The following is a 13078-nucleotide window of genomic DNA, read 5'->3' as shown; positions in this document are numbered from 1 at the left end:
GCAGACTTGATGGGCCGAATGGCCTCCTTCTGCACTGTAAATTCTAATTCTATGATGCATCGCACGTGGCCGGGGGGGGCGTCACAAGATGGCGGCGCCCATCCTCCCCGCGTGGTGTCCGGGACCCAAAATGGCGGTGCCCGCGGGCCGCACATGGGTAGTTGGGGTGTTGAGTCTGCTGTCCCCGTTCTCCCCCGGAGATAGCTGCGACCCCCCGGGACTGGCACACCGCTGAGACGTGCCCCTTTTTGCCGCAGCTTTTACAGATGGTTGAGCGGGCCGGGCAGCGCTGCCGTGGGTGTTTCGCCTGCCCGCAAAAATAGCAGCGGGGCCCACCCGGATGGTCTGGTGCTCTGGCCGCGCAGGCTTGTGAGGGGGTGGGGGGTGCCGGGGGGTTGGTCGCAACGGGGGTCCACGGAGCCCAAGGGGCTGCCACGCGGTCAGGGCCGTAGCCGCGGGCATTTTGTGAGGCCACGTCGAGGGAGGCCGCAAGGGCCCGTGCCTCTGTGAGTCCTAACGAGTCTCTCTCTAACAGTCTCTGGCGAATTTGAGAAGAAGTCATACCTGCCACAAAAGCATCCCTGATTAGGAGCTCCGTATGTTCGTTTGCACTCACCGACGGGCAGTTGCAGTTCCTTCCCAAAATCAAGAGCGCGCTGTAGAACTCGTCCAGCGATTCTCCGGGGATTTGCCGTCTCGTCGCGAGTTGATGGCGTGCGTAGACCTGGTTTATGGGCCGAATGTAGACCCCTTTCAGCATGGCGAGCGTCGTCGGGAAATCCTCCGCGTCTTCAATGAGCGTGTAGATCTCCGGGCTCACCCTGGAATGCAGGACCTGCATTTTCTGGTCTTCCGTGGTCCGGCCGGGGGCCGTTCGAAGGTAACCTTCGAAGCATGCTAGCCAGTGTTTAAACATGCACGCCGAGTTTGCTGCATGGGGGCTGATTCGCAGACACTCCGGGGCGATTCGGAGCTCCATCGTCTTTTTAAGTCTGCTTAATAAATTGTAGCACAACAATTATTCACGAGTCGAGAAGTGATGAAGTCAATCGAGGCTTTATTAAGCAAGACTTGTTCCCCAGCAGCTCAGTTACAGAATGCGGCTGCTGGGTGAACCCGGGCTCTTATACTCTGCCTTGCTGGGTGGAGCCAGCAGGCAGCAGATCCAACCAGGACCTAGTGTCTGTCTACCAATAGCCTCTCGGCATCACAGGTACCGTACTACCCCTAATACATACCACCACACATGGTTACAGCGTCATGCATTATGGTGAATACGTTCACCACAAGGGTTAAACCCAGTGTCCAATATTACTGGTCTCTCTGGCTGTTGGATGCCGAGTTTCACTGTACAGCTGACAAATCCACAGCTTTAGTGAACTCGTCTACCCAGCGTCTGTTTCTAAACCCTCATCGCAACATATTACCTGGTTAGCTATTGTATATATCATCATGGCAGGACAGCTCACACAAAGCTCAACCAGAAACTATGGTTCTTCTTTCTACTAATTCCAGCTCCTACAAGGGGTCACATCGCCTCAGCCCCGGTCACCCCACTCGCGTGCCCCGACTGGTCGAGTCCCATTTCCCAGTCAGTCCTCCACCACCTTTCTGTCTCTCTATTAGTGCGACGCCCATGGCAGTTTCCCAACTGGGGAGCAGGCCCCATTATTCACTCCGTCGCCTGCCTGCCATTGGCACGAGCAATAGAGACAGAAAGGTGCCCGAGGCTCAAATGGGAACTCAGAACTTGTGGCTCTAAACCAACTGTCAGGATCTCTGTAAAAGCCGGTATTTAATTTTGATCTACCTGCAGTGGTATTAACGACACAATTTGCTATCCCGGTTCAAATAAATGTCCCTCATCCCTTTTGTGGATCATTTCAGTGGAAATGTGCTCTCCCAGACTCAAAGTGCATCAGCAAAGTCGTGAGACTGACCAGTTCCGCAGCAATAAATCCCCCCACTTCACCAGCTGCCAAATGAAAATGGTTGACAGCTTCAAATTCCTAAGTGTGCACATCCCCAACAATCTGTCCTGGTCCACCCACGTCGACGCCACGACCACAAAAGCACAACAAGGCCTATACTTCCTCAGGAGTCCAAGGTAATTCAACATGTTCAGTTTGACTCTCACCAATTTTTACAGATGCATCGTAGAAAGCTGCAGCTTGTTAATTAGTGAATTGGATTAGGCCAGTTTTCAGAGGCTAGAGTCACACAGTATCAAGGTGAGCCAGCTTACAGTGCTGACTTTGTTTGCATTAGAGTTTGGTGACTGAGGGAGTTAGGTGAGGAGGGAGTAAGGTGCTCCTTTCATTTCATTTCCTACATTCCCTCAAAGAGCGTGAAGGGAGCTGGGAATTTACAGAGAGTGCAGCTGACTGGGAGCAGAGTCAGAGGGTGGAGTTCCAGTTAGTTCACTGGGCAGCTATATTCTGTAAGGTAAGAGTTGTTTGTTTTTTTTAAATTATTTTTTATTTTTGTGTTTTGTTTTGTTTTTTGGGGGCAGCAAGCTATTCTTGTATCATTTAGCAGAATCACTAATTTTAGAGAGTTCACTTGGGAGAGAAGTAGCAGTATATAAATATATATATTTTTTTTAAGGGCCAAACGGGTGTTCCATCTTTTTTTTCCCCTTTGAATCAGTGTTTTTCAAACTTTTTTTCCAGGGACCCATTTTTACCAACCGGCCAACCTTCGGGACACAACCCGGCCGACCTTTGTGACCTACGCCGTCCGACCTTCGCGACCCACGCCGGCCGACATTCGCGACCCACGCCGGCCGACCTTCGCGACCCACGCCGGCCGACCTTCGCGACCCACGCCGGCCGACCTTCGCGACCCACGCCGGCCGACCTTCGCGACCCACGCCGGCCGACCTTCGCGACCCACGCCGGCTGACCTTCGCGACCCACGCCGGACGACCTGCGCAACCCACCATTTTCTCTTACCTTGCTTGCTGCTGACAAAAATGGGGGAAATGGTTTTGGGTCCCTTTGGGCCTCGTACACACTCCTCCAATGGAACCTGTTGGATGAAGGTGAAGCCTTCTGGTGTCGGAAAGTATGGAGTCTCCATCTGTCCAAAGTTCTGCACTTTTCCCTGTAAAATTTTATCAAATAACGCCCCCCCCCCCGAACTTATAAAAAAAATTAAAATAAAATGATTAAAATAAATGAATAAACCCCCCCCTGAACTTGTAAAACAAAAAGCTGCTACCGTTTTAAAAAACAGCGGCCGCACTGCGCATGCGCACCGATGATCGGGCACGCATGCGCTGTGCGGCTGCATTTTTAAAAACATTTTCGCGGCCATTTTGAAGGCTGCTTGCAGCCGGCGTTGTTAACAGCCGGTTGCTGCGGCTGTTGCGCACAGATTTGCGCGATCGGGAGCGCTGCGGCGGACGGCTCCGCGACCCTCCCACGACCCACCCGCAGGTCGCGCCCCCGAGTTTGACAATGCCTGCTTTAAATCTCTTCGGGAGTTCTGATCAGAGGGGATGGAGGCTAGGGCAGTTGCACGCTCCTCCTGTAGGATGTGGGTGGTGAGGGACACCACTGGTGTCTCCGCTGACTACACCTGCAGGAAGTGCACCCAACTCCAGCTCCTCAGAGACCGTGTTAGAGAACTGGAGCTGGACGAACTTCATTCGGGAGACAAAGGGGGTGGTAGAGAAGAGTTACAGGGAGGTAGTCACACCCAAGGTACAGAACAAGAGTGGCTGGGTTACAGTCAGGGGAAGGAAAAGGAACAGGTAGACAGAGCAGGGATCCCTCGTGGCCGTTCCCTTTCAAAACAAGTATACCACTTTGGATGCTGTTGGGGGGTTGGGGGGGTGAGCTACCGGGGGAAGGCCCTAGGGGCCAGGTCTCTGGCACTGAGCCTGGCTCTGTGGCTCAGAAGGAATGGGGGGAGAATAGAAAGCAATAGTGATAGGAGACTTAATGATTAGGGGAATGGATAGGAGATTATGTGGTCGCGAGCGAGACTCCCGGAAGGTATGTTGCCCCCCGGGTGCCAGGGCCAGGGATGTCTCGGATCGAGTCTACAGGATTCTTAAGGGGGTGGGTGAGCAACCAGAAGTCGTGGTGCACATAGGCACCACGACATAGCTAAGAAAAGGGAGGAGGATCTAAAAAGTGATTTTAGGGAGTTAGGTTGGAAGCTAAAGAGCAGGACAAGCAGAGTAGTGATCTCAGGGTTGCTACCGGTGCCACGTGCAAGTGAGGCAAGGAACCGAGAGCGAGTGCAGCTGAACACGTGGTTACAGGGCTGGTGCAGGAGGGAAGGCTTCAGATATGTAGATCATTGGGATAACTTCTGGGGAAGATGGGACTTGTATATGAAGGACGGATTGCACCTAAACTGGAGGGGCACCAATATCCTGGGTGGGTTCTAGAGCTCTTCGGGAGGGTTTAAACTAGTTTTGCAGGGTGATGGAAACCAGAGCTATGGATTAGAGGATAGGGTAGCTGTTGAACAGGCAGAAATAGTATGCAGCGAGTCTGTGAGGAAGGATAGACAGTTGAGAGGGCAAAGTTGCTCTGAGTGGAATGGGTTAAAGTGTGTCTGTTTCAATGCAAGGAGTGTCAGGAATAAGGGAGATGAACTTGGAGCATGGATCAGTACTTGGAACTACGATGTTGTGGCCATTGCGGAGACATGGATTTCACAGCGGCAGGAATGTTAGATGTTCTGGAGTTTAGATGTTTTCAGAAGAATAGAGAGGGAGGTAAAAGAGGATGGGGAGTGGCACTGTTAATTAGGGAGTGCATCACAGCTACAGAAAAGGAGGTAGTTGAGGAGAGTTTGTCTACTGAGTCAGTATGGGTGGAAGTCAGAAACAAGAAAGGAGCAGTCAATTTATTGGGAGTTTTCTATAGACCCCCCCCCCCCAATAGTAGCAGAGAAATGGAGGAACAGATTAGGCGGCAGATCTTGGAAAGGTGAAGAAGTAACAGAGTTGTTGTCATGGGTGACTTCAACTTCCCTAATATTGGCTGGAACCTCCTTACTGCAAATGGTTTGGATGGAGCAGATTTTGTCAGGTGTGTACAGGAAGGATTCCTGACTTAATATGTAGTTAGGCCGACTAGGGGGAGGCCATATTGGACTTGGTGCTTGGCAACAAACCAGGCCAGGTTTCAGATGTCTCAGTGGGAGAGCATTTAGCTGACAGTGACCACAACTCCTTGACCTTTACCATAGTCATGGAGAGGGATAGGAACAGACAGTATGGGAAGGTATTTAATTGGGGAAGGGGAAATTATACTGCCATTAGACAGGAGCTGAGGAGCATAAAGTGGGTACAATTGTTCTTGGGGAAATGCACAACAGTAATGTGGGGGTTGTTTCAGGAACACTTGCTGCGAGTGCTGGATAGTTTTGTCCCACTGAGAGGAGGAAGAAATGGTAAGGTGAAGGAGCCTTGGATGACAAGAGAAGTGGAGCTTCAAGTCAAGAGGAAGAAGGAAGCTTACGTAAGGTTGAGGAAGCAAGGATCTGACTCGGCTCTGTAGGGTTACAAGGTAGCCAGGAAGGAACTCAAAAATGGACTTAGAAGAGCTAGAAGGGGGCATGAAAAAGCCCTGGCGGGAAGGATTAGGGAAAACCTCAAGGCGTTCTACACTTATGTGAGAAATAAGAGGATGATCAGAGTGAGAGTAGAGACGTTCAGGGATAGTGGACAGAACTTGTGCCTAGAGTTTGAGGAGATGGGGGAGGCCCTAAGTGAATATTTTGCTTCTGTATTCACTAGAGAGAGGGACCTTGGTGCTCATGAGAACAGTGTGAACCAGGTTAATAGACTCGAACAGGTTGATGTTCAGAAGGAGGATGTGCTGGAAATTTTGAAAAGCATCAGGATTTATAAGTCCCCTGGGCCTGACGGGATATACCCAAGGTTACTACGGGAAGCGAGGGAGGAGATTGCTGCGCCTTTGCGTCCTCACTCTCCACTGGAGGAGTACCGGATGATTGGAGGGAGGCAAATGTTGTTCCCCTATTCAAGAAAGGGAATAGAGAAATCCCTGGGAATTACAGACCCATCAGTCTTACATCTGTGGTGAGCAAAATATTGGAAAGGATTCTGGGAGATAGGATTTATGATTATTTAGAAAAACATAGTTTGATTAAAGATAGTCAGCATGGCTTTGTGAGGGGCAGGTCATGCCTCACAAACCTTATTGAATTATTTGAGGATGTGTGAGACAGATTGATGAAGGTCAGGCAGTGGATGTGGTGTATATGGATTTCAGTAAGGCATTTGATAAGGCTCCCCATGGTAGGCTCATTCAGAAAGTTAAGGGGCATGGGATACAGGGAAATTTGGCGGTCTGGATACAGAATTGGCTGGCCGAAAGAAGACAGTGAGTGGAAGTGGATGGAAAGTATTCCGCCTGGAGGTCGGTGACCAGTGGTGTCTCGTAGGGATCTGTTCTGGGACCTCTGCTCTTTGTGGTTTTTATAAATGACTTGCCGATGACACAAAGGTTGGTGGAGTTGTCGAGAGTATTGAGGGCAGTTGCAGGTTACAACAGGACATTGACAGGATGCAGAGCTGCGCTGAGAAGTGGCAGATGGAGTTCAACCTTGATAAATGTGAAGTGATACATTCTGGAAGGTCGAATTTGAATGCTGAATACAGGGTTAAAGGCAGGATTCTTGGAAGTGAGTAGAATCAGAGGGATCTTGGGGTCCACGTACATCGATCCCTCAAAGTTGCCACCCAGGTTGATAGGGTTGTTAAGAAGGCATATGGTCTGTTGGCTTTCATTAACAGGGGGATTGAGTTTAAGAGCCACAAGATTTTGCTGCAGCTGTATAAAACCCTGGTTAGACCAGACTTGGAATATTGCGTCCAGCTCTGGTCGCCTCATTATAGGAAGGATGTGGATGCTTTGGAGAGGGTACAGAGGAGATTTACCAGGATGCTGCCTGGATTGGAGGGCATGTCTTATGAAGAAAGATTGAGGGAGCTAGGGCTTTTCTCACTGGAGCGAAGAAGGAAGAGAGGGGACTTGATAGAGATGTACAAGGTGATGAGAGGCATGGATCGAGTGGATAGCCAGAGACTTTTCCCCAGGGTGGAAACGGCTGTCATGAGGGGACATAATTTTAAGGTGATTGGAGGAAGGTATAGGGGAGATGTCAGAGGTCGGTTCTTTACACAGAGAGTGGTGGGTGCATGGAATGCACTGCCAGCAGAGGTGGTGGAGTCTGAGTCATTAGGTACATTGAAGCAACTCTTCGACAGGCACATGGACAGCAGTAAATTGGAGTGGTGTAGGTTAGGTTGACATTAGATTAGGATAAATGGTCGGCACAACATCGTGGGCCTGTGCTATTCTATGTCCCTGTTCTAAAGCATCCTATCTGGCTGCATCATAGCTTGGTCTGGAAACTGCTCGGCCTAAGACCGTAGGAAACCACAGAGAGTCGTGAACACAGCCCAGTCCATCACACGAACCTCCCTCCCATCCATTGTCTCTGTCTATACCTCACGCAGCCTTGGGAAAGTGGGCAGCATAATCAAAGGTCCCTCCCACCCGGATTATTCTCTCTTTCAACCTTTTCCATTGGACAGAAGATTCAAAAGTCTGAGAACACACACCAACAGACTCAAAAACAGCTTCTTCCCCACACTTACCGGACTCCTGAATGACCCTCTTATGGACTGACCTCTCCATGCATCTTCTTGCACTATACTCCTTATGCTTCACCCAATGCCTATGTCTATGTATTTACCATATGTCCTATGTTTTTTATGTATGGAATGATATGCCTGTTTTGTACGCAGAACAATACTTTTCACTGTACCGCGGTACATGAGACAATAAATCTAAATCTAAATTTAGTGATTAATAGCAACAACAACAGCAAAATCCAATCTCTTGTCATCATTTATGGACCTGCTGATGTCTCAGCAGGAGTGTTGACCGAGTGAATCCCTTCCCACACATGGAGCAGGTGAACGGCCTCTCCCCAGTGTGAATTAGTTGGTGTGTCCGTAGGCTGGATAACTGAGTGAATCTCTTCCCACACGGAGTGCAGGTGAATGGTCTCTCTCCAGTGTGAACTCGCTGGTGTGTCAGCAGATTGGCTAACTGAGTGAATCCCTTCCCACATTGAGAGCAGGTGAACGGCCTCTCCCCAGTGTGAACTCGCTGGTGTGTCTGCAGGTGGGATGACCGAGGGAATCCCATCCCACAGTCAGAGCAGGTGAATGGCCTCTCCCTGGTATGAACTCGCTGGTGTCTCTGCAGTGCGGATGACGTTCTAAACCTCTTTGCGCATTTAGAACAGCTGAATGGTCTCTCTTCGGTGTGAATGCGCTGGTGAATCATCAGGTCCCGAGTGCTTTTGAAGCCACTCCCACAGTCAGAACATTTAAAGGGTCTCTCCTGGGTATGAGTGATATTGTGGCTCAGCAGGTTGGGTAACCGAGTGAATCCCTTTCCACATACAGAGCAGGTGAATGGTCTCTCCCCGGTGTGAACTCTCTGGTGCGTCAGCAGTCGGGATGAACGACTGAATCCCTTCCCGCACACAGAGCAGTTGAATGGCCTCTCCCCAGTGTGAACACGTTGGTGTGACCGCAGGTTGGATGAATCACTGAATCCCTTCCTACACACAGAGCAGGTGAATGGCCTTGCCCCTGTGTGACTGCGTCGATGAATTTCCAGCTCAGATGGGTACCTAAATCCTTTCCCACAGTCCCCACAGTTCCACTGTTTCTCCATGGTGCGAATTGCCTTGCGTCTCTCAAGGTTAGGCAATCAGTTGAAGTCTCACACAGAACATATGTTTGCCCCCCCTTCTCCCCTTCCCCCTGTGAATGGTGTAATAATTTTTCAGGCTGTGTAACTGGTTAAAGCTCTTTCCACAGTCAGTGCACTGGAACGCTCTCACTCGTTATGTATGTATCGGTACTTTTCCAGTCACACTGATGTATAAAATCTTCTCAAGTAGACAGAACAGACAAACATTTCTCCTTCTAGATTCAAAGGCCGATGATATTAAGGTCCTGATGAACTATCAGATCTTGACATGACGTTTGGTTTGAGATTTCTGTCTGTAAATCCTCTCTTTTTAATATCCTGTAAAAGGAGTTTACAAAAGTCATCACTGTCAGTCCAGGAAAGAAATTCAGAACAGACAATTCCACTTTCTATGGAACATTTTTTCTTCTCTTACAGTATTACCCAATACTGTAAATCTCCATCCCCCACACTCTCCCTCCATTCTCACTCTGCTGTATCTAATATTCACCCTCCCAATTCTCCTGAAGGTACTGATTCAGGCTGATTGACAGTTTCCTGCTCACTGCTTCCTCTCCTGGACACAGGGACCTGAAAATCTTCATGCAGGCTGCCAGACAGATATATGTCTATATTCCTGGATTAAAATGTGTTTAATTGATACAATTGTTTCAGTTGGTTAAGATACAGGGAGTTGTGAATGTTTACGGTCTTCAACTTGCTGCCTATGAGGGGAGTCAAGCAGAGATGATCAATCATTTTGAAATTAAATTGGATGGATGCTGCAGGTTTCCGGAATGGGATCCACTCGACACTGACAGAATTGCTCGACAGAGAGTCGGCATCGGTATCCAAGGGATTCCTTCTGTGCTGCAATGACTCAGTGACTGGAAATATATAACATAACTACAGTACATATTACAAGACTAGAAATAATAATAAATGTGAATAAAACTATAAATAATATATATCTACCATATAACAACACAAGACATATCTCTGTCCGAAAACAATTTACTGTACCCTTAAATGTCAGCCATCTCCTGGGGAAAGCAGCCCTTTAATTGTGAACATTAGGAAAGAGACCATCCTTTTAGCCAGACAAATAAATGTATCAAACTGAGGGAGCAAAGGATGTCAATGTCTTTAAGAGAGAGAGACCTGGGCCAAGCTTTGCAGAGTCTGCACCCTCCCTGGATTCACTTCCTTTCCCTTCAGTTGCTGCAAGTGACCAATTGAAGGTGAGAATGAGAAATGGAAAGGGGGAGAAAAGAAAGAGTTTTACTCACAGATGTTGGAGACAGGAGGAAGTTTCAGTCTGTGTGAAGCTCAATCCTCATTCGCACAAAGCCCGCGCTCTGATTGGCTGGAGCACCAGAGTCCTTCTGGTCCTCCAAGTCTGCCTATTGGTCAACACTTCAGCAGGAAGGTCAGGGGATGTACTCACCCTCGTACATACGCAACTTCCCCTCTCCGTTGGACATGCGCTGTCCCGGGCCGAGGGAAGGGGGCGATCACAGAGCGGCTTCTCGCTCTGGCCGGAGCCGTCAGCCGGTTGCCTGGACACCTCGTCTCGAGGAGGTGTGGGTGGGAGAGACAGTCTCTCTGTGGGCCCGGGCCACGCCTCCTTAATGTTTCCATGAGGGATACTGACCAATGGAAATCCGTGGAGTTGCTGCTCCTCTGTCAATGAATGAAGATCGAGCTTCAGAGAGACTGAAACTACCTCCTGTCTCCAACATCTGTGAGTAAAACACTTTCTTTTCTCCCCCTTTCCATTTCTTTTCTCATTCTGGCCTTCAATTGGTCACTTGAAGGAACATTCTGCTGTAACTTCACCAATTGAATCATTATCCATTAAACATATTTTTAGTTCAGTAATCTAGCCATGTATCTGTCTGGCAACCTGCATGAAGATTTTCAGGTCTCTGTGTCCAGGACAGGAAGCAGTGAGCATGGATCTGTCAATCAGCCTGAATCAGCACCTTCAGGAGAATTGGGAGGGTGAATATTAGACACAGCAGAGTGAGAATGGAGGGAGAGTGTGTGGGATGGAGATTTACACGGTTTGGGAAACTAGAGGAAAGAATGGTCCATCAAAACTAGAATTGACTTGTCTGAGTTTCTTTCCTGTACTGACAGTGATACCCTTTGTAAACTCCTTTTACAGGAGGATTTTACAGACAGAAATCTCAAACCAAACTTCACATCAGAATCTGAGAGTCACTCAATTCATTGGAGCTGAACCTAAAAGGAGAAATGTTTGTCTGTCTGCGTCCGAAAGCTTTGAACATTGGTGTGACTGGAAAAGCACCGAGACACACACACAGACACCCGAGTGAGGGTGTTCCAGTGAACTGACTGTGGAAAGAGCTTTAACCAGATTCACAGCCTGAAAAAAACATTGCACCATTCACAGCGGGGAGAGACTGGTCTGTCTGAGCCTTCAACTGATTGACCTTGAGAGACACAAGGACACCTGCACCATGGTGTCGGGAATGGGTTAATGATTCCCCTGAGAGAATGCTGGGCAGCCTTGATACTGCTCACTGTGAGAATACGTGGCAGCTTTCCACAGTTAGAATGTTTACTGGAACATGAGACAAAGTAAGACCCCATCAATAAACAAGTATTCAAGCGTTCTCGTGTATTTTGCTGACTATTATCAGACTTGTTTATTCCACTGTATATCTGAGACGCTCTTCTGCTTGTTCGCGGAACTTCACCTTGGACGAGAGTCGCAACAGGTGCCAGGAGCCGAATCTCGCAACCGGCGTCAACCCAGGGGTCCCCTACAAGCAGAAGGGTGTGAGGTTATTGTTTTATATTCTTGTTTTATATCCCCATTATTATTATATTATATATGTATTATATTCTTATATTATTCTTATCCCATTATTCTGATCAATAAAGTAGAGTAGACAAACTTCTGTTCTTGTTTTCCTTACTCCATCATGTCCAAACCATAAAGAATCCTTGGAGTAATCCAGGACACTTGGTGTCAAAACAGGATTTGGTAGCAATGTCTTGGAGAAAGGGACAGAAACCTAAGGAGCCTGAACCTGAGACCTTCGATGTTCCAGGAAGGTTTCTACTCAATAGCTAATTTGTTATCTCGCTTGGTTGGTGGAGCAGATGAAGGGGGACTTCAGAAGGTGGGACATGCTCCCGTTGTCACTGGCGGGGAGGGTGCAGGCAGTGAAGATGATGCTTCTCCTGAGGGTTTTGTTAATATTTCAGTGCCTGCCGATTTTTATCCACAAGGCTTTCTTTAAGAGGGTGAATGTGGGTAAACCCCGTGGGCAAAGAAGGTGTTGCTGGAGCAGGGTGGGGGAGGGGCTGGCCCTACGGAATTTTGGAAACTACTATTGGGCGGCAAACTTGGCAATGGTCAGGAAGTAGTCGGGGAGGGGTCGATGTGGGAGTGGGTGGAGGCGGCCTTATGTAGGGGCACAGGTTTCGGGGCACTTTAGCAGCGCCTATGCCGTTCTCGCCGGCTCAGTACTCCACAAGCCCGGTAGTAGTGGCTGTCCTGAGGGTGTGGGGTCAGTGGCCGAAGCATATGGGGTTGGAGGGGGTGTTGGTATGGGCACCAATTTCTGGCAACCATCGGTTTGCACCGGGGGGGGAGGCTGGATGGGGGGTTTCGGGGGTGACAGCGCCCGGGGATCGAGCGGTTTGGGGACTTGTTTATTGATGGGGTCTTTCTGTGTTTGGAGGAATTGTAGGAGGAGTTTGAGCTGCCTGGTGGGAATGGGTTCCGCTACTTGCAGACGAGGGACTTTGAGCGGAAACAGGTTCCGGCCTTTCCGCACCTGCCTCCCCAAGGGGTACAGGGCAAGATAATGTCGAAAATAGGAGTGGGGGAGGGAAAGGTCTCGGAAATTCATAAAGAGCTCATGGAATAGGAGAGAGCCCCGATAGAGGAGGTGAAGTGAAAGTGGGAAGAAGCAGGTTTCCGGAAGAATAAGCGGAGTATATTGCGGATGGGATGGACCCTCCTCACTGCGCTCCAGTGTGTGTGTCGGCAGATGAAGGAAGTACAAACACAAAATGAAAAATTGCTTGCGGCTGTCCGGGACTTAGAACACCAAAAGCTAATGTCAGCAGAAGCCGTAAGAACGGCTCAGGAAAGGGTGGATAGGGCAGAGCCACAGCAAGAAAAAGTAGCATGTCGACTAGCAACAGTACAACAGCGATAGAAGGCGAGCAGGAACAAATGGACCCAGTAAATGTGTGCACGTTAATGACATCGCAGTGGGTCCCAGGTTCGATTCCCGGCTTGGGTCACTGTGCGGAGTCTGCACATTCTCCCC

General features: G+C 49.2%; 1 protein-coding gene and 1 long non-coding RNA gene across 2 annotated transcripts; one reads left to right on the top strand and one right to left on the bottom strand.

Annotated features, from left to right (window-relative positions):
• Nucleotides 1-3195: 3195 nt before the first annotated feature.
• Nucleotides 3196-9095, bottom strand: LOC140422532 (uncharacterized). The gene has a single exon (XM_072507555.1). The coding sequence runs from the start codon at nt 8742-8744 to the stop codon at nt 7902-7904; it is 843 nt and encodes a 280-aa protein (XP_072363656.1). The 5' UTR covers nt 8745-9095; the 3' UTR covers nt 3196-7901.
• Nucleotides 9096-10240: 1145 nt separating this feature from the next.
• On the top strand, nt 10241-11688 carry LOC140422547 (uncharacterized). Its single transcript, XR_011947513.1, has 2 exons — nt 10241-10506; nt 10933-11688. It is a non-coding gene; the product is annotated as an uncharacterized lncRNA (long non-coding RNA).
• The last annotated feature ends 1390 nt before the right edge of the window (nt 11689-13078 follow it).

This window comes from Scyliorhinus torazame, chromosome 5 (genome assembly GCF_047496885.1).
Source record: "Scyliorhinus torazame isolate Kashiwa2021f chromosome 5, sScyTor2.1, whole genome shotgun sequence".
In the NCBI taxonomy this organism is placed as follows: Eukaryota; Metazoa; Chordata; class Chondrichthyes; order Carcharhiniformes; family Scyliorhinidae; genus Scyliorhinus; species Scyliorhinus torazame.
Note: the sequence above shows the minus strand (reverse complement) of the source record. Positions and strands in the feature narration are given on the sequence as shown.

Coding starts and splice junctions, on each gene's coding strand:
- LOC140422532 (XM_072507555.1), bottom strand. CDS start 8,744: ATGGAGAAACAGTGGAACTGTGGGGACTGTGGGAAAGGATTTAGGTAC.